Source organism: Tenrec ecaudatus, chromosome 12 (assembly GCF_050624435.1).
Source record: "Tenrec ecaudatus isolate mTenEca1 chromosome 12, mTenEca1.hap1, whole genome shotgun sequence".
Lineage (NCBI taxonomy): Eukaryota > Metazoa > Chordata > Mammalia > Afrosoricida > Tenrecidae > Tenrec > Tenrec ecaudatus.
In genome coordinates this window covers 51,157,756-51,176,893 of record NC_134541.1, presented here as the reverse complement: position 1 = coordinate 51,176,893, position 19,138 = coordinate 51,157,756, and the positions used below count along the sequence as shown (strand labels likewise).

The 19,138-nt window shown below is 41.9% G+C and overlaps 1 protein-coding gene across 2 annotated transcripts in view; it reads right to left on the bottom strand.

Annotated features, from left to right (window-relative positions):
• Window positions 1-16,798: 16,798 nt before the first annotated feature.
• Window positions 16,799-19,138, bottom strand: part of SLC24A3 (solute carrier family 24 member 3) — a 420,646-nt gene continuing 418,306 nt past the window's right edge. For both annotated transcript variants that reach the window (XM_075564035.1, XM_075564036.1), the window contains exon 17: window positions 16,799-18,716. In XM_075564035.1, coding sequence (XP_075420150.1) covers window positions 18,567-18,716 — 150 coding nt within the window. In that variant the 3' untranslated portion in view covers window positions 16,799-18,566. The remainder of the gene's footprint in view (window positions 18,717-19,138) is intronic.

Here is a 19,138-nt window from a genome sequence, read left to right as displayed (position 1 = left end):
GCTTTGTGTATCTCTTTCTTTTCCTTTCATCCACACGCCTCAGTTCGGACCCAGCTTGATGCGGGATAGCTGGTCTAATCCCCCGCAGCCAATACCTCTATTTTTATGAATTAATATATTTACATATGTGGACATCTATGTTGATAACTCTATCCATAGCTTTGCTTCCTAGATCTTTCCTCTGTTTCCTTTTACCTTTCTTCTGTCCCACCATCGTTCTCGTCCTTCTTCTGCCTCTTAGTAATTGCTCTCAGCTAGATTGTTGCTCCTCCAACACCGCCAGGATCTCTCCATCCTCCTCGTTGTTGATTTTAATTCTCTAGTTGTTCCCCTGTCTATGGCCTTGTTTGCTCACTGCTCCCTTCTCCCACCCCTCCTCCCCACAAGTTCCTCCAGAATGGTCAGTCCCTTTGCTTTCTCCTTGGGCTTGCTTCCCATGCCTATCTTATAAATGTAGGCGAACAACAATAATAGAGATGATGCAAAAATAAAGCAAAAGATTGAATAAAAAAGGGAAAAAAAGAACTAGCAAAAAACAAAAAACCCAAAGCACACATAATTCCAGGTCTGTCTGCTGACCCTTATGACTCTCTCCCCCCTGGTCCTAGGGGATTCCAGGAACTTCCCCTCTTAGCCTGAAGTCTATTTTGGGGGCTCCTCAGGGGCTCTGTGACTTTGCTCCTCTTGCTGATCTGTTATGTTCCCTTCTTGGTTCGCTCCACTGTGTGGGGTTCAGAATGGACTCTCTCTCTGCTGTGTGTCCCCAGTATTGTCCTCCTACCCACCAAGGGGATGAACAACAGAAACCGGTGGAGAAAGGAGGCGGCAGTCAGTGTAAGATATGAAAATAATAATAATTTATGATTTATCAAGGGATCATGAGGAGAGGGGAGGGGAAAAAGAGTAGCTGATGCAAAGGGCTCAAATAGTAAATATTTAGAAGATAAAGATGGCAGCCTAGTACAAATGTGCTTGATACATTGATGCCTGGAATGTTATAAGAGCTGTAAGAGTCCTCGATAAAATGATCTTTTTAAAAAAAGAGATCAGAGTACATCTACTGCACACAATCTCTTTAAAGTGTTGAAGAGCAAGGATATCACTTTGTGGATACCCAAGCTATGGTATTTTCCATTGCCTGATATACATATGAAAGTTGGACTTTGAGGAAGGAACACAAGAGAGAATTGATGATTTTCACTATGGTATGGTGAAGAATATTGAAAGTACCAATGGACTGATGAAAAAGACACATAAATCTGTCTTAGAAGACGTAGCACCCTAATACTCCTTAGACATGAGGGAGGAGAGACTTTGTCTCACGTACTGTGGACACATTATCAGGAGAGAACAGTCCCTGCCACAGGACGTCACCATTGTTACAGGAGATGGGCAGCGAGAGGAGGAAGACACTCCACAGAGCAGATCGACACTCAGAGGGCGGTGCCAGACAAGGCAGGGTTTCATTTGATTGTACGTAGTGTGTGATTCAGAACTGATGAGATGGCACCTAGCAACCACACAATGTTGACATAAACCTTTCTCTTCACACACATGTGAAAATGCCCCTGGTTTTGTTTCTTTATAAAATTCAACCCAACACACAGCTCATTTTTTATTTTTCTTTTTTTCTGATGTGCACACTTTATGCTTTTAATTGCTTTCTGAGTACTCCTTTTGCTGCATCCCAAAAGTTTTATTTGTTGTATTTTTAAAATCATTTTATTGGGGCTCATACAACTCTTACCACAATCCATACATACATCAATTGTGTCAAGCACATTTGTACATTCGTTGCCCTCATCATTCTCAAAACATTTGCTTTCCACTTAAGCCCCTGGCATCAGCTCATTTTTCCCCTGCCTCCTCGCTTCCACCCCCCCCATGAACCCTTGATAATTTACAAATTATTATTTTGTCATATTTTACCCTGTCCAACGTCTTCCTTCACCCACTTTTCTGTTGTCCGGCCCCCCGGGAGGAGGTTGTACGTACATCCTTGTAATCGGTTCCCTCTTCCCCCAACCCTTGTATGTTGTATTTTTGTTCTTTCTTTTGATGAATACTAAATGTTCATTCCTTATTTCCTCAATTACCCAGTGATTTTAAAGCAGTGAATTGCGCAGTTTTCGTGTGGTTGATCCCCACTTCCCCACTCTTTCCAGTGTTGGCTTCTAATTTTATAGTGTGGTCTGAGAAATGATTGGTAATATCAAAATATTTTAAATGTTATTAAGGCTTTCTTTGTGCCCTACAATAGGATTGATTCTGTAGAATGTTCTGCGTGTGCTGGAAAAGGATGTATACTATGCTGTTTTAGGTGGAGTGTCTGTGTATGTCCAAGAGGTCAAGCTAATCGTGTTGTTAATTCTTCTGTGCTTTTGTACTTTCTTTAGCGCTGTTTCTTCCTTCCGTGAGAGTGGTGTGTTGACGTCTCCTACTCCTGTTGTAGTAGCTATTTCTTCAACTATCTAAGAGTATGATTAATGCATTTTGAAGGGCTTTCCTAAAAATTGAGTGTGTAAATATTTTTTAGTGATATTCTTTTTGTTAAAATTTCCCTTTAAAAATTTTCTCTTTTACCACTACATAATGCTATTCTTTGTCTTACATGATGGATCTTGCAGTTAAGTCTATTTTACCAGAGATTAATATTGCCATTCCTGGCCAACTTTTTTTGCCATTAGCTTGATATTTTTCCATTCTTTAATTTTTAGTCTATTTTTGTCTTTTTTTTTTTTTTACATTTTATTAGGGGCTCATACAACTCTTATCACAATCCATACATATACATACATCAATTGTATAAAGCACATCCGTACATTCTTTGCCCTAATCATTTTCAAAGCATTTGCTCTCCACTTAAGCCCTTTGCATCAGGTCCTCTTTTTTTTTAACCTCCCTCCCCGCTCCCCCCTCCCTCATGTGCCCTTGATAATTTATAGATTGTTATTTTGTCATATCTTGCCCTATCCGGAGTCTCCCTTCCCCCACTTCTCTGCCGTCCATCTCCCAGGGAGGAGGTCACATGTGGACACTGAAGTAATCAGTTCCCCCTTTCCAACCCACTCACCCTCCACTCTCCCAGCCTCGCCCCTCACACCCCTGGTCCGGAAGGCACCATCCACCCTGGATTCCCTGTGCCTCCAGCTCCCATATGCACCAGTGTACAACCTCTGCTCTATCCAGTCCTGCAAGGTAGAATTTGGATCATGGTAGTTGGGGGGAGGAACTATTTTGTCTTTGTATCTGCTTTCTTTTAAGCAGCATATTGTTGATTCCTGCTTTCTTTTCCAATCTGTAACTATCTGTGTCTTTTTAAATTTTAATAAATCATTTAATTGGGACTTTTACACTTCTTATAACAATCTATACACCAATTGTATCAAGCACATTTGTACATATGTTATTGCTGTCATTTTGCTGTGTTTTTTTATTGGTGTTATTGGTGTCTTTGTTCTTTGCAAAGTTCTGCACCAAGTTCATTTTTAAGTGGGTTTTCTTGTCATTTTTCTTCTTTGCTGTTATTTGAATGTTTGCTAGATATTTGTTTTTCTTTGATGCACTTTGTCCATTTTCTTTCATGTTGTCTTGTTTTTATGTTCTTCCCCAGTTTAAAACACTGTTCGCTCTTGTGAATTACTTGACTCTCTCTCCACTCAAAGGTTTTATCTCTATACATTTTATTTTCTTCATTATAGAATGATATCTCTGGCTCCTTATTTTCAGTCTTTAAGTTTGTTTTATTTTGCATACTGCTTTAAGTGGCTTGATCTCTGAGTGGGGTATCTTTTAAGTTTATCTCAAGTCAGTGTCTACAGTTTTGTTGTTTCTGTCCAAATAACTTCTCTTAGTATTTTTTTGTAATATTGGTCTTGTTTTTACAAATGTATTTAATTTCTCCTTATCTCTGTCTGCTATTTCTCCCTTATATTTAAAGGATAATTTTGATGGGAATGAGATTCTTCACTGATATATTTTGGTCCTTCAGAGTTTTATATATGTCATTTTATTGGCTTCTTTTACTGACTTATTGGTTTCTACTGATGAATCCAAAAGTATGCTTATTGGTTCCCCTTTGTAGGTAATTTTATTTTTTCCCAAACAGCTGTCTTGCCCGTGATACTAGAAAGGACTTCTGGCTCTGTATATTGGTCACTTGTTTGTGCCATTCTTTCTTGTTTCTTCTTGTGTTTCTTGCTTGTGTCTTCATGAGATTATCTGTTGCCTTTGAGACAGATGTAGGAGGATGGCTTGGTAGTGTGAAGAAAGTTGCTTCAATCAGGTAGTGTGAGAAAGGTATAAAAGAAGAAAACAATACTAAAAGCAAACAACAACAAATTAAAATAAATAAACTTGCAGACAACTACATGAATGGAATCCCCAGTCTTCCACCCTCCACCCCCACCCTACTCAAGAAACACATGCTGGTGTTTCTCAGTCACCAAGACATTGTGATTGTCAAGGTCCTTCCCAGGGGTCAAACAGTTCACGTGTAGCCACTGGTGCCTCAGATGTAAGTTGTTAACTGGTAAACAGGGGGTTGTAGGTAGTTAGGAATAATTTTCTCCCTCTTGTATCCTAAGTCTCTCCTTTTGGGGCTTATCAAAAGCACAAAAGGAGGGAAAAATTACTTAAGGAAAAGAAATACTAAAATCCAGAACTGACTGGTTTTTTTCTGAAGTCCCCAGACTTCAGGGAATGTGGGTGCTAGGGTTGTTTTATCTCTCTTTTGTAGCTAGCAGAACATTCATACAAATTATAGGGCATGGGTGGGAGGCGAGACCAAAAGCACAGCTACCATCCACTGCATTTTTCCTCAGGGTACTCTAGCATATTGGAGCACTGTGCCATTGTGCATTGGGTAGTCCGAACAGACTAATCAGAGCTTTGGCTTTGGGGAGCCATGGGGAGCCTGAAAAGCCTCCTTTCCCTATTATTAGTCCCTCTAGTCTCCCTTTACACACTTGTCTATCAGTTTGCCAAACTGTGGAGGCTTGTGTGTTGCTATGATGCAGGTAGTTATGTCACTGATACTTCAAATGCCAGCAGGGTCACCCAAAGGAAACAGGTTTCACCAGAGATTCCAGACCAAGAACAGACTAAGAAACAATCAGCTGCCCACCTCGGAGGACGTAGCCTCTGAAAACATTGCACACAGCATGGCAACATTGACAAATCTGGGAGCCCTAATGACGGAAGCAGAATACCGTCAGAGATGGTGTCTGAGGAGGTGTCCCTCAGATTAGAAGCCCCTCAAACTGTGGCTGAGGAGAAGCTGAATTATCAAAGTCCAGTCAAACACGGTGACACGAATGAAGTGAAAATTGTGGGAATGGAGCCTTTGGGAATCTTCATTTGCTCATGGGCACAACCCAAGGTGTGAAGAAACAGCTGCACAAAGTACACGAACAACCAGAACTAAGAACATATGAAGCGTGAACCCAGGAAAATTAGAAGTCATCAAAATGAAATGGCCATCAAAAAGATCAATATTCTTGGTGCCAGTAAACTGAAATGGACTGGAATTGGCCATTTTGAATCAGAAAAACATATGATTTATTCTGCCAGGAATGAGACAATCAAGAGGAATGACATTGCACTTGTTGTCAAAAGGACATTCCAAGATCTGTCTTGAAGTACAATACTGTCTGTGATAGGACTATATCTATTTGCCTTCAAGGAAATCCAAACAATATCATTATTGTTCTAACTTATAGAACAATCACAAAAGCTAATGATGAAGTAATTGAAGAATTTTACCAATGTCTTCAGTCAGACATTGATCAAACATGCAATCATGGTGCATTGATAATTATTGGTGTTTGGAATGCAATAGTTGGAAACAAAGAGGAAGGAACAGTAGTTGGAAAATATGGCCTTAGTGATAGAAACAAAGCTGGAGATCATATGATAGAATTTTTCAAATCAACAACATATTCATAAAAATGCCTTTTGTCAACAATACACACAGGAACTTTTCTAGATAGAATACACAGAAATCAAATTGACTACATCTAGGGGAAAAGACAATGGAGAAGCTAGACATCAGATGCTAAAACCAGGCAAGGAGCTGACTGTGGAACAGACTATCATTTGCCATACGTAAACTATTTTTATGACTGAGGTGAGCCTGTCCTAAGTTATGTATTTTCAATGGCCTCATATGCATGTGAAAGTTGGCCATTCAATAAGGAAGTCCAAAGAAGAATAGATGTGTTTGAATTATGGTGCTGACAAAGAATATTGAAAACACCCCGGACTACCAAAGAACAAGCAAATCTGTCTTGGAAGGACAGCCAGACTGTTCATTGGAGACAAAGATGGTGAGACTTGTCTTGTGTACTTTGAACATGTTGTCAGGAGAGACAAGTCCCTAGAGAAGGACATTATGCTTGGCAAAGATGAAGGGAAGCAAAAAAGAGGAAGATCTTCCAGAAGATACAGTGGCTGCATCCATGGGCTCAAACAAGAGCAATTGTGAGGATGGCACAGAACTGGGCAGTGTTTCATAAGATCGCTATGAGTCAAAACTGACTTAATGACACCTAACAATAACACTGAGTTCAAGTTGAAGTTGAAGGAAATGAAAACAAGCCCATAAAAGTAAAAATATGACCTTGAATCAATAAGATGTGAGCAAACATCTTTCCGGTATTCTCTGCTTTCAGCAAAGGTCCATCAGACATGTGATAATAGCCCTTGTTCCACATCCTCTTCTGAATCCAGCCGGGACCTCTGGCAGCTCCTATCAATATAGTGCTATGACCATTATTGGGTATATTCAGCAAAATTTTACTTGCACGTAATATTATTGATATTATTCTATAATTTGAGCATTCTGTTGGGTTACCTTTCATTGGAATGTATATAAATATGAATCTCTTCCAGTCAGTTGACCAATAACTGTCTTCCAAATTTACTAGACTAGAATAGTAAGTGCTTCATCATGTTATTGACTATGCCAAGGCCTTGGACTGTGTGGATCTTCACAAACCATGGATATCGTTGAGAAGAATGGAAATTTCAGAACATTTCATTTTTCTCGTGTGGAACTTGTACATGCATCAAGAGACAGTTGTGTGAAGAGACAAGGGACTAAATACGACATGGTTTAAAATCAGGAAAGGGGTGCATCAGTGTTGCATACTCTTACCATACTTACTAAATCTCTATGCTAAGCCAACAGAGAAGCTTTCTTACATCAAGAATAATTCAGCATCAGGATTGGAGGAAGGCTAATTAACAACCTTTGATATGCAGATAACACAACCTTGCTGGCTAAAAGTGAGGAGGACTTAAAGCCCTTGCTGATGAAGATTAAGCACTGAAGCCTTCAGTGTGGTTTACAGTTCAATGTAAATAATAAGATTAAAATTCTTACAACTCAACAAAGAGGTACTATTATGATAATTGGAGAAAAATTAGAGTTGTCAAGGACTTTGTCTTGCTTGGATCCACAATCAAAGCTCATGGAAGCAGCAGTCAAAATATCAAAAGATGCACTGCTAGGTAAATCTGCTGCGCACGGCCTCTTTAGAGTAATAAAGAGCAAGGAAGTTAGTACTTTGAGGACTAAGGTGCACCTGGCTCAAGCCAGGATCTTTTAAGTTGCCTCATATGCATGTGGAAGTTGGAAACTGAATAAGGGAAACATTGAATAAGGGCATTGAATAAAGAGGATCTATGTGTTTGAGTGGAGAGAATCAATGTATTTGAATTGTAGTGCTTACAAAGAATACTGAAGAGTGCCGTGGGTCGCCAACAGGTCAAATGAGAGTCTTGGAAGGAATAAGGCCAGAGCACTCCTTAGGGTCGAGGATGGTGACACTTTATTATGTAGACTTTGGACATGTTGTCAGGAGACACCAGCCCATAGAGCAGGACCACATGTTTGATAAAGTATAGTGGCAGTGAGAAAGATGCTTTCAATGAGTTGGAGTGACCCAATGGCTGCAAGAAGGGGCTCAAGCATAAGAACAATTGTGAGGATGGCACAGGAATAGCCAGTGTCTATTCCTGTTGTGCATAGAGTCTCTATGGGCCAGAGCTGCTTAGACGACACCTCTGAACAACACCAGTCTCCCATTCCTTCCGTGATATGTGGCATTCCCACCGGGCCTGCCATTTTTTTCAGGCTGTGGTCTCAGTCTTCTGCATGTGAATGGAGAGGCACAGCCAACGTTTGGTGCACCAGGCTTGATGTGGTCCCTACTCCATTAACTTGGGCATGGGGAGCAAAGGGGTATGTGCCGTTCTCTGTTGACTCTGAGCTGTAGGAGAAGGTGTTCTGCTTGTAGTTGGCCCAGGTCTGCTTTCCTGGTCTCGTCTCTGCAATTGAGAACATTCACCTTTTGTACCCCTGGGACCCTATTTAATGACATGCAAGTGTATAATCCACATTGATCAATGTAAAGACAAAGCCTAAGAAATGCCAGGGGACTCCTAGTCACATGTGACATCATGTCTGATCTCTGCATAGTTCATGTGAATGGGTCCTCCACATGACATCTCTCCTAGTGGTGCACTCTATCTTATAATGTCTGTAAGACGATCTCATGATATCTATAAGACATCTAGAATCCTCCAAGGATATAAGTAAACTGCAACCAGTAATTATTCAACTATTTTCTGTATTCTAAGCACTGAAGCTATTTGAAGCAATCGTGTCCACCAAATCCACGTCTGTGTACAAGGAAGGTCACATGTGTGCAGGGTCCTTGAATCTCGAGGTATGTCAGAATCTCCGTGCAGCTGTCAGCAATGTCTGGTTCTCTTCGGGCCATCGGGATCTGGGGTTGCATCGGGAAACACTTTTCAACCAGCTCTGCTGAAGGGTTCTCGCCTTCAGCTCTACGAGTCCTTGCATTTGCGGACTCCCCTGGCCCTCAGAAGAGGGAGCTCTCTGGCGGCTTTCTTCTTCAGGGGCTCAGAGCTCACCCAACAATAAGAAAAGAGAAATGTATCCGTGGCCATTTCCATGCAGAAAAGAGATGTCTCCTATTTCCTTTAAAAGAAATGCATGATCTGGAACCGTACATTTTTATGTGTGTGCGTGAGATAGGGAACAAGACTTTGCCGAAGTGGATTTTCCTTATAGAGGTGCTCCAAAATTATACACCTAAAACCTCTGACAACAAATGTGGAATCCCAGTTTAGGTGAGCTGAGACTACCAGAGAAGCCTGTGAGCGCTTTTGCATAGAAACACAGGGCAGCCTAAATGTTGTCATGTCACAACCTCCCTCTTTCTCTTCCATGTCTGGAGGGAAAGAATCCTTACTCTTTTTCAGACAGCATTACAGAAAGTTAGGGCTGGTGGGAGCTCAGCCATCATGCAGTCTGGTGCATTTGGTTGGGAGAAATTCAGGCAGCTGTGGAGCAAAAGGGGTGCTGACTCCTGTCCCTAAGCTCAAGGTTGCTTGGGTGTTCTAAATGATGATTTTAGAGAAGAAGGATAATTATATAGCCAGCTCTGTTCATCTCAAATAGAAACGTTGGATTAGAAATGTCCTGTGTTATTGTAGGCATCACAGAACCTGCGCCCACTCTAGCTCACTCCTCCCCTGTGGGGTCTCTGATGGTGTCAGTCAGCACTGTGCCTCAGCTGGCAATGAGAACCCACTACAGCCCAGCTCTGGCCACCTGTAGGCCAGCAAGAGTGGTCCAGTCAGACTCCCTGTAATATGCATCAAAACTTGGAATTAGCTGGCACTGATGCCAGGCGTGAAATGAGGAAGTCATGTAACAGGGCAGCATTTGAGACAGGTACTCACACTTTCCAGACCCATGAATCACAGCAGAACTCTCCAAGGACACAATAATAAGTGGAAGAAGGAGGAACATCGATTTCCTGATGAGGCCTAAGGGAAAGCTTTCCACTCGTTTTAAAAGGTTGTCTTGGTGCAAAACTCAGATAAATCAATTCTAAAACCTCATTTGTAACCAGTACACCAAAGTCGTACTTCCTTTCTGAAACAAATAATAAAGCAGAATTTTAAGTTTGGAATAATATTGGACTTCTCTTGAGACTAATGCAAATACTATGTTGCTGGGTTCATCAGACACACAAAGTACCAATTTCTCTACGTAATGATCTGCCTCATTTAGATAACAAATGTGTCTCATCTCTGAAGAGATACATGAAGTTCTTGGCATCTTTGTGCATATTTTATCTCCCAGAAATTGTCACTAGTTAACAGTAGGTGGCAGACCAAGATCTGCCTGAAAACACAGAGGCTGACGAGTGCAGAGAGTCAGTGTGCGCATTCATTGTCTCCTTACACCATGGGGTCTCACATTAGCAATGTGAGCCGCTGGGAAATTGGGCCCCAACTAATAGTATCCCGATGTACAATGGCAATTGAACACACTAATCCACAGGACTTCTATTAGCTGAACTTTTTTTTTTTTTTTTTAGAGATAGGCTGCCAGATCTTTCATCCATCTGTCTTAGTCAAGAAGTTTCACTGACACCTGTTTAGCTTCATAGCAACTCATAAGCTTCCACGGACAGGTGGCGCATGAAGTGCATTGGCTAAACCGTGAACCTTGGAGACAAAAATCCAAACAGTGGATCACAGATGAAAACCAAACCAACCAGTGGGCTCACTGCCGTAGATTTCAACTCCTAGCAATTCTACTTAAGACAATAAAGTCTATTTACTGTAAAAAAAAAAAAAAAAAAGACAGACTAGACCTAATCCTAAAGGTTTTCAAGACTGTAAATCTTCATAGGAGCAGACAGCCTCATCATTCTCCTGTGAAGTGGCTGGTGGGTTAGAAGAGCTACCAGGGCTCCTGAATCACAGAGTAACAAATAATAATTGTCATGGAGCATATTTTGTGCTTGGTGAGTCTACCTCTAGGAGAGAACCTTTTGGCTTTTTAAGGTAGAAAGGGAGTAAGTGATATAGGGCACTTCCTGTCACTTATTGACACCCACCTATACCTGGCAAAGGTCAAGCCTGAGACGTTGTATTTCTGGAGAGGAAGACTTCACCTACCCTTTCTCTTTGCCCTCCCCTTAACCCTTAGTTATGCATGCAAATATCAAAACTGACTTCCTGACTTGGAGCAAAACTTTTAGTGAAAATGTGACTTTTCACAGTCATGCAGCTAAAATACTCTAAAGTCTAAAAAGCATTTTGAGTTGCATAATAAAACATTGAAATTTCAACAATCAAATAAGAACCCAATAACTATATTGTTTCAACTAAGAGGGGAAAAAAAGAAAATGTGACTTTTATCATGCTAATTTTGACACCTGTATTTTTTTCTCTTGAGGTTATTAGCTCACACCTGAGCTAAAATCTGGCCAAAGACACAAGGCAGGTCTCATGTCTCACCTGCGAGTTTCAATTTTACAAATATAATATGAACCCTGGCCACAGCTTGGGTACTGGGGCTTCCAAGCTTCAAGTAGAAGTGGTGCCATTGGGTGTATTATGTGCTCGCTTCTAAGGCAATCCAGGATAAATGCATCTGAAGCACGTGGGCCACAAAGGCAAAATCTATGGCGAATTTTTTCCCACTAGTCCATGATATCTTTGGGAAATTAATTTGTATTCAATTTTTATATCAGAAAGTGATACATAATTGTAATGTGGAAATACGAGGATTTGTGCAGAAAATTTCTTCTATATCCACGGTGGCTTTCCCTTGTTATCATTTATGGCTAAATCTTTTCACTATGAATGAAGTTGATAGTTGCCTACTTCCATGTCTGCTGAGCTAATATTTTACCCAGAATTTCATTTTCCTGTGTCTTCATCTTAAGGCATACATTTTGCTCTGGGTTGGCTTAAATGTACAAGTTGGTTTTGACTAGGCAAGGACTACAAGTTGACAGAAAATGTAAGTGATCAGGAATTGGTCACATTTACTTCCTTACTTCTGGCCATTCCTTGTTCTCAGTGGAAATAGAAAGAAGCAAGAATTTTAAAAGGAGGAAAGAAATAGGTATATCTGATGTATGTGTCTGTAGATCAATGGTACGGAGGAGTTGGTAGGTGGAATGTGGTTTTATGGGCAAAGGATATTATTTAGAACAACAATTCTCAAAGTGGGCCCCAAAATAAAAGCATTAGTGTCTGGGAGTTGGTGAGATTGCAAATTCTTCGGTCTATATGCTCCTACCAACCAAATCATACACTCAGATATGGGGATCATCAACTTGAACTTTAGTAAGCCTGCAGGTAATCTGGATACATTAGTAAGTTTGAGAACCAGTAGTTTAGGTTGTAAAACTATTATCTACTGCCATCAAGTTGATTCTGACTCAGGGACCCCACGGGGCAAAGAACTGATCCACAGTTTTTGAGGCTTAATCTTTACAGAAGCCAAAGCCTCATCTTTCTCCCTCCAGAGTGACTGGTGGGTTTGAACTGCTGACCATGTGGCTCACCATCCAATGCATAACCCACTTTGGAGTTGGATAGAATATTTAGCTTTTAAGCAATTGGAAAATGAATTCCACTTGCTATGATACAAATGTTTAAACCAAAAATAAAAACAGAGAACATATTGCCATCTAGTTGATCCCAATCAGAGTGACCCCATAGAAAAGAGCAGAACTACTCTTTGGTTTTCTGAGATTGCAACCTTTATGGGAGCAGAAAGTCTATCTTTCTCCCACGGAACAACCGATGACTTTGAACTGCTAACCCCATGGCTAGAAGCCCTAAACATAACCCATTATGCCACCAAGGCCCCCTTTTTAAGATGCACTAGAAGTAGTACAGTAATTAACATGCAAACAACAGACAAGGCAAACTCTTAGAAATAAAACAGTAGGCAGGTTGCTTCCAATTCATTGCTAGAACCATTATAACGGAATAGAGTTCAGGTTTAGCACCTACAATTTGAAAAGGGAATGGTCTCTCCTCATTATTGGAGAGACGAAAAATTTGACTTAACATCTCAAAACTAAAGACAAATAAAACTTGGTATGCATTTTTTTCTTCAATAACTGAACACATATTAGTTTTTTTCTGAAAGTATATTTATACCAAGTACATGTTTTTTTTAGGAATGAACTGTAGGTGTCCTGCTTAAACCCCTTCTGCAAAGGCCACTGCCATCAAGTTAGGGGACCCTAATTCACAGTGACCCTATTGGACAGAGTAGAAGCATTCCTTAGGGTTTCTGAAAGTAAAAAATCTCTCTAGAAGACAGTCTCATCTTTCTCTCATTGAGTGGCTGGTGATTTTGAATTTCCTGTCTCATGACTAGCAGAAATACCCCAAAATACTACAAGGATCTTCGGAGTCCTCATATTGTATTTCATTTCAAGTACTTTTATGCAGTTTTCTTGAATCAGTTACTGGATTGTCCCAACATATCAGAAGACGTAACATCAATAAATTAACCTTTTGATATGCAGGAAAAGTTATGTTTTTAAAAACATACCGTATATACTCGAATATAAGCCGACCCAAGTATAAGTTGAGGTACCTAATTATTACTTAGGAAACCAGAAAAACTGATTGACTCGAGTATAAGCCTAGGGTGGGAAATGCAGGATGTGAATTAACACAGAGACCAGAGGGGAGAGACGGAGCGCAGCCACAGACACATCCTTACCAGTTCAGCTGCCGGTGTAAGTGAATCACTACGAGTGCTTCTGCCAATTGGAGCCATCCACGTCATAGGACAGCTCTGATTGGTTAGATGTGAGTACACACACATTCAAAGCCCTGCAGTGTCAGCGGGGCTTTGAATGAACAGCAGAGGACCGGCGATCACCTGCGAGAGTGGTACCACCTCACTGGGATACCACTGACCCGTGTATAAGCCGAACCCCAGTGTTTCAGCACATTTTCTGTGCTGAATAACTTGGCTTATACACGAGTACATATGGTAGTTTATGTATGTGTGCATAATTCCATGTAGATGTAGCAAAGTAGAAACATCCTTAAATGATACCCTTAAATATGCCAAAATTGTAATAATCTTAGATCTTCTCTCTTACCTGTTGCAAAAAAAAGTCCAAAACCAAAATAAGTATTAACTATGGCTGGTTACTATGGTTACGGTTCCGAAAGTGAAACGTCTTGATTCAATGGGACTGTGGTGCTGTCTAGAGAAACTTGCAGTGGGTTACCCACGGGGGTGCTAATAGCAAGGCCAGAAATTTGAGACCACCAGTCACCCCCAGAAAGAAGAGGCTTTCTACTCTGTAACTGAATAGTAATGAATAGTAATAGAACAGAATCAACTCAGTGGCAGTGACATTACCTTTTTTATTTTGTCTTGGTGCTGTCTGGTCAGCATAGAACTGCTAATTGACAGCTACTCCATGGGAGAAAGATAAGGCTATTTGCCACCATGAAAATTCGCACTTGTATAGGCTCGTTATCAGCAGAATTGTCTCCACAGTAGTGAATTTTGGGGTACCGTATTGAGGAATGAATGCCTAGTAAAGTTTAAATGGAACTGAGTTCAATGTGAAATCAGTTCAGGGACAGGCCATAATACTCTCCCTGAGTGTGCTGGGGAGGTTCTCAAGCAGCTGGGTGTTAAAAATGTTTCAGAGATCAGTTGGATTGTTTTTCTAGACAGTTTTTGTGTCAGACTGTGTGTGTGTGTGTGTGTACAGGAGGAAGTGGTTGTAGAGTTCATTAAAATAACTGAGACGCCTTAATTAGTGTGAGATGGCATAAAGTGCAACATAAAAACGGTCCATTTCATTAAAAATTGTTGTTGGCAATGAGTCAGAATAATGAATAATTCTCCTATAACCGTGACATTTATCCTATTTTGTAAAGGTGCAAAAACAAAACATTGGCAAAGGCAACATCACCATTACAATTTCACCCTTCTGATTTTGCTTACAATTTGAATAGTCTCATGCACAATTGGTTAAAATTATAAAGCTACCTTTGATTACATGTACTACAAGTTAGGTATTATTTAGAAATCTATTTTATATATCACACGAGAACAGCCTGAGCGTTACAATATTATCACCTCTTGCTCCTTTAAAATGCTTAGGCTGTTCTTGGTGACCAGAGTATTAAAGTGAATACAAAGGTGCTGTTTAGTCATATGAAGAGACTCAAATTCCTAGCATGCAAATTAATGATGGCGAAGTGCCCGTGTCCAACACAAAAGACCTAGTGAACGTCATAAACAACCCTTACTCACCTACCCTCCACTCTGAGACTTTCTGGATGTGAATGAAAAACAGACAGGGCACTTCCCTTAAAAGGCGGAGCTGGAAGGTCCCTTTGGAATGGGGAAGAAGCCATCTTTCCAGAAAGTCTGGAAATGTTTCCCGGTGGCCTTTCAGAGTGCCTGTGGCCATGTCCTTTGATGGACATGTTTACTGGCAGTGACCTGTGGCAAGCTCAGTCAAGCAGGGCACAAATCCAGAACAATAAGGTTGTGACGGTTCTTTCTGGTGGTTCCTTCTGGTCAACTAGGATATGCACAGGAGAGTGAACCAGCTCCCCAGATTACACGCCTTCCCTTCTCAAAGACACTTGGTCACAAGGCCACAGCAGAACAGCACATAAACTAAGTAGGTTTCACTGATTGGTGTTGTTAGGTATGGGATATTGAGAAAAATTCTTCCCAGAACTATCCACCTCCCCCCTCCAAAGCCCATTGCCATAGCAACCTTATGCACAAACGAGAGAAATACTGCCCAGTCCTGCGCCATTCCCACAATTGTTCCTATACTTGAGCCTGTTATTACAGCTACCATGTCAATCCATATCAGCAAGGGCCTTCCTCTTTTCCCTGCCCCTCTACTTTACCAAGCATGATGTCCTTCTCCAGGGGCTGGTCTCTCCTGACAGCATGTCCAAAGCACACGAGATGAAGGTCTGCCATCCTTGCCTCTATGGAGTGGAGCACTCTGGCCGGACTTCTTCCAAGGTTTGTTCTTTTGGTCGTCCATGGTACTTTCAATATTCTTCTCCAGCCCCATTCCAATTCATCAATACTTCTTTGGTCTTTCTTATTCAATGTCCAACTTTCACATACATACAAGGCAATTGAAAACACCATGGTTTATGGAAGGCGCACCTTAGTCCTCAAGGGAACCTCCCTGCTTTCCAGCATTCTAAAGAGGTCTCGTGTAATGGGTTTACCCAATGCAATGCACCTTTGGATATCCAGACTGCTGCCCAATGAACCTTGATTGTAGCTCCTTAACAACTTCAGTCTTTTCTTGAGGTAATTATGCTACGATTCCTCCAAGAATACATGATTTTTAAACAGGTACGTTAGCAAGAGTAGTCCTTTTGATTTCTAGGGTCTATGCATCAAGCTTAAGGTGGAAACCAGAATGCTTCCGAACTTGGGTCTATGTTTAAGTCCAGATAATTGTCTGTGAGAGTCATACAGGAGAAGAACATGTCTTATTACAATTAGGTGTCGCTGTCTCTTGTAAGGAATCAGCTGTGGGGATGTCTTGATTTTCATGATTAGAAACTAGTAAAATAAAAAATGATGGAGAATCGAACTCAGCTAAGTATGACCCTTAGTCTTGGAGTGCTTTTCCAGGCACAGATGGGCAGCTATAGGGATTCTTAATAGAAAGCCACATGTTTTCTATAGGACAACAGGTTTTCGGTTCCTTGAAGAGCGACAATGGTCCACCATTTGCTACATCATACTTGTGCTTTGCCGAGCAAATTGCCAGCTTTCTCGGCGAGGCAACCCAGAAATAGTAAACACAGTAATACTCCTCTATATAACAAATGTACAATTATTTCCCTCCCCATGTGTAACCCTCAATTTAAGACAAGCAACATCCCAAGAGAGACAGGAGCGTGCTTGCTCAAGAAAGAATACATACCAGCGAAGTTTATTTTACACTATCCATCCAAAGAAAACAATGCCATCAACCAGTGCAAAATGTGCAACAGAGTCGGTAAGTGCGCTGTGGTTCTGAAAGACCAAGTCGGCGGTTTCCTCTCTGGTCCTTCTGCTGGGTGGGCGTCCCATGGGCTAATGTTGGTCTCAGTTTATGCCGTAGACAGAGGCATTCAACCAATTTGTAGCATATTGCTTTCACAACTCATACCAGAAGGTATACAAGGGATAGGGGACAAACCATACCGATAAGTGAGGCGTGATCAGTGTTCAAAGTAAATATTGAGGGACAGAACGGGCAAGAATCCACATTTCCAATAAATACAGTAGAACAAGCATGGGTCTATCTCAATTTGTGGAATTATTATGCATATTAATTCAGCATCACACAGAATCTAGCAGGACTATGGAGTGGTGATTGGCAAAAATGTTCACAATAACTTCTGCCTTTTAGCAAGTTTGTGTTTAACACATTTTGGGCTTCCAAGGTGTCAGTTTTCTGGTCTTCTCTTTCCTTTGCCATCCTTCCAGGAGGGTAAGGGTGAAGCCAGGTCAGCTTGGCAGTGGTATCCTATAAGGAAGGACATTTGCCCAAGAGTCAGACTTCAGGGTCCAGTGTATTCAATACAAAGTGGCCAATTGGGACTTTATCAAGAATGCCTGTGCAAGGTGCGCTTCTTCCCCTTCGAGAAACCAGTGTGTGTAAACTCCTTCACAGAAAGCAGTGGTGGCCAGTGGGTCACCCTTGTAACCCCGAGGGCCAAGCAAAAATAAAACAAGAAACAAAAATCACATCTGAAGAACTCAGTTGGAGCGCTTCTATGTGGATGGTCTGGTGGCTCGTGGATGGATTGCGTAATCAGACCACCTCATCCAAGGCCTTGGGCAGACGCCAGCGATTGCTGGAACAACTAGAAAGGGCCGAGGGAGAAGCGGTGCTTAGAGGGGCATGTGGGAAGCCATCTATAACCTTCAATATCTTGTGCCCCTCTAGGTAACTCCCCCGGGACTTTGGGCATCTTTCGGGATAAAATGCCACGCATTCTTTCCTGGGGAGGTTGCTTATCTGTTCCTTCAATTAGTGCTAAGTCCAGGCAATATTCCAGTGTGGCTAGTACCCATCCCAGGAGACACTGCAGGGCAGTTTTGGGATCATCAACTAATCTAGAGCCCAGTGGGGAAAAATGATATCACAAGCTCTCGATCTCTGGAAGGAAAGGGAAAAAGGGGGGAGACCCCTCAGACAAAGCAAACCCCAAACCCAGTCACCTAAGAAATCACCTCAAAACAAAATTAAATCATAAAACTCCCTCACAATCAATGCGCCCCGCTCCTCTCTACTTCTTCAACAGTCTCAGGTCATAAATTAGATTAGTCTTCTGTCAAATAACTTAATTAACAAAAAAAAAAAGAAGAGGATTTGTAACAAGTTTTGCCTGGCTTGGGCCAGTTAGCAGCCGGTTTTTCTAAAATCTCAGTCACTGTTTAAAAATGGAGATTGAAGTCACATGGATGTTGGAAGTCTTTACACAGAAGAGGCACGAGGGACGGGTGAGGGGGTTGGTGGGATGTAGGACCTGAGGCAGCGGAGGAGCGAGGGACGAGGCAGGGGGCCACTGTTCCCCAGAGGCGAATGACCCGTGAGGGGAGAGCCTGACTGATGCCCAGCCCAGGCCATGGGACTCAGGGAGGCTGGAGCTCATATTGCACAGAACAAGCCGGGTCTAGGCAGGCTGCCGGCAGATCATTGCCCCCTGCACATGGGCAGGTTCACAAAGGTGAACACGTTGAACTCCGTCATGATGGAGAAGCACAGGAACACGCCATACAGGAAAAGACATCCACCGCCAAGTTTCTTGTCGAGCTGCCACTTGTTCAGGTGGACACCAAACACCTGCAACGACAGAGCGTGGCGTCAGCGGACACTGTGGGCAGCTGAGGGGAAGGGCCACCCAGGATAAATCTTAGGCAGCACAAAATTCTCCAAGAAGCCATGAAACCCGTCTCACCTCAAGAAGAATGGGAGTCGGAGCTACGGGTTGATAGGAAATTCAAACATTAAAAACAATGTGATTAATACGCAGGGCAGCAGCTACCGCCCACCCTGGAGGGCAGGGCTCACATCCCCGGAGCCTGGCATTGCCCGCTCCCAGTGGAACGTCCCATTCTTACCGGGCTCTCCCCAAGGCCAACACTTCCCCCAAAGCCTCGTAGGTGTGAACATTTCTCTTCCATACTCTTAGCCTGGAGGCAAGAAAGGTTGTTCTTTTTCCGCTTCAGGACTGCCTTCAAACCACCTTCCTCCTCTCCTCCCCA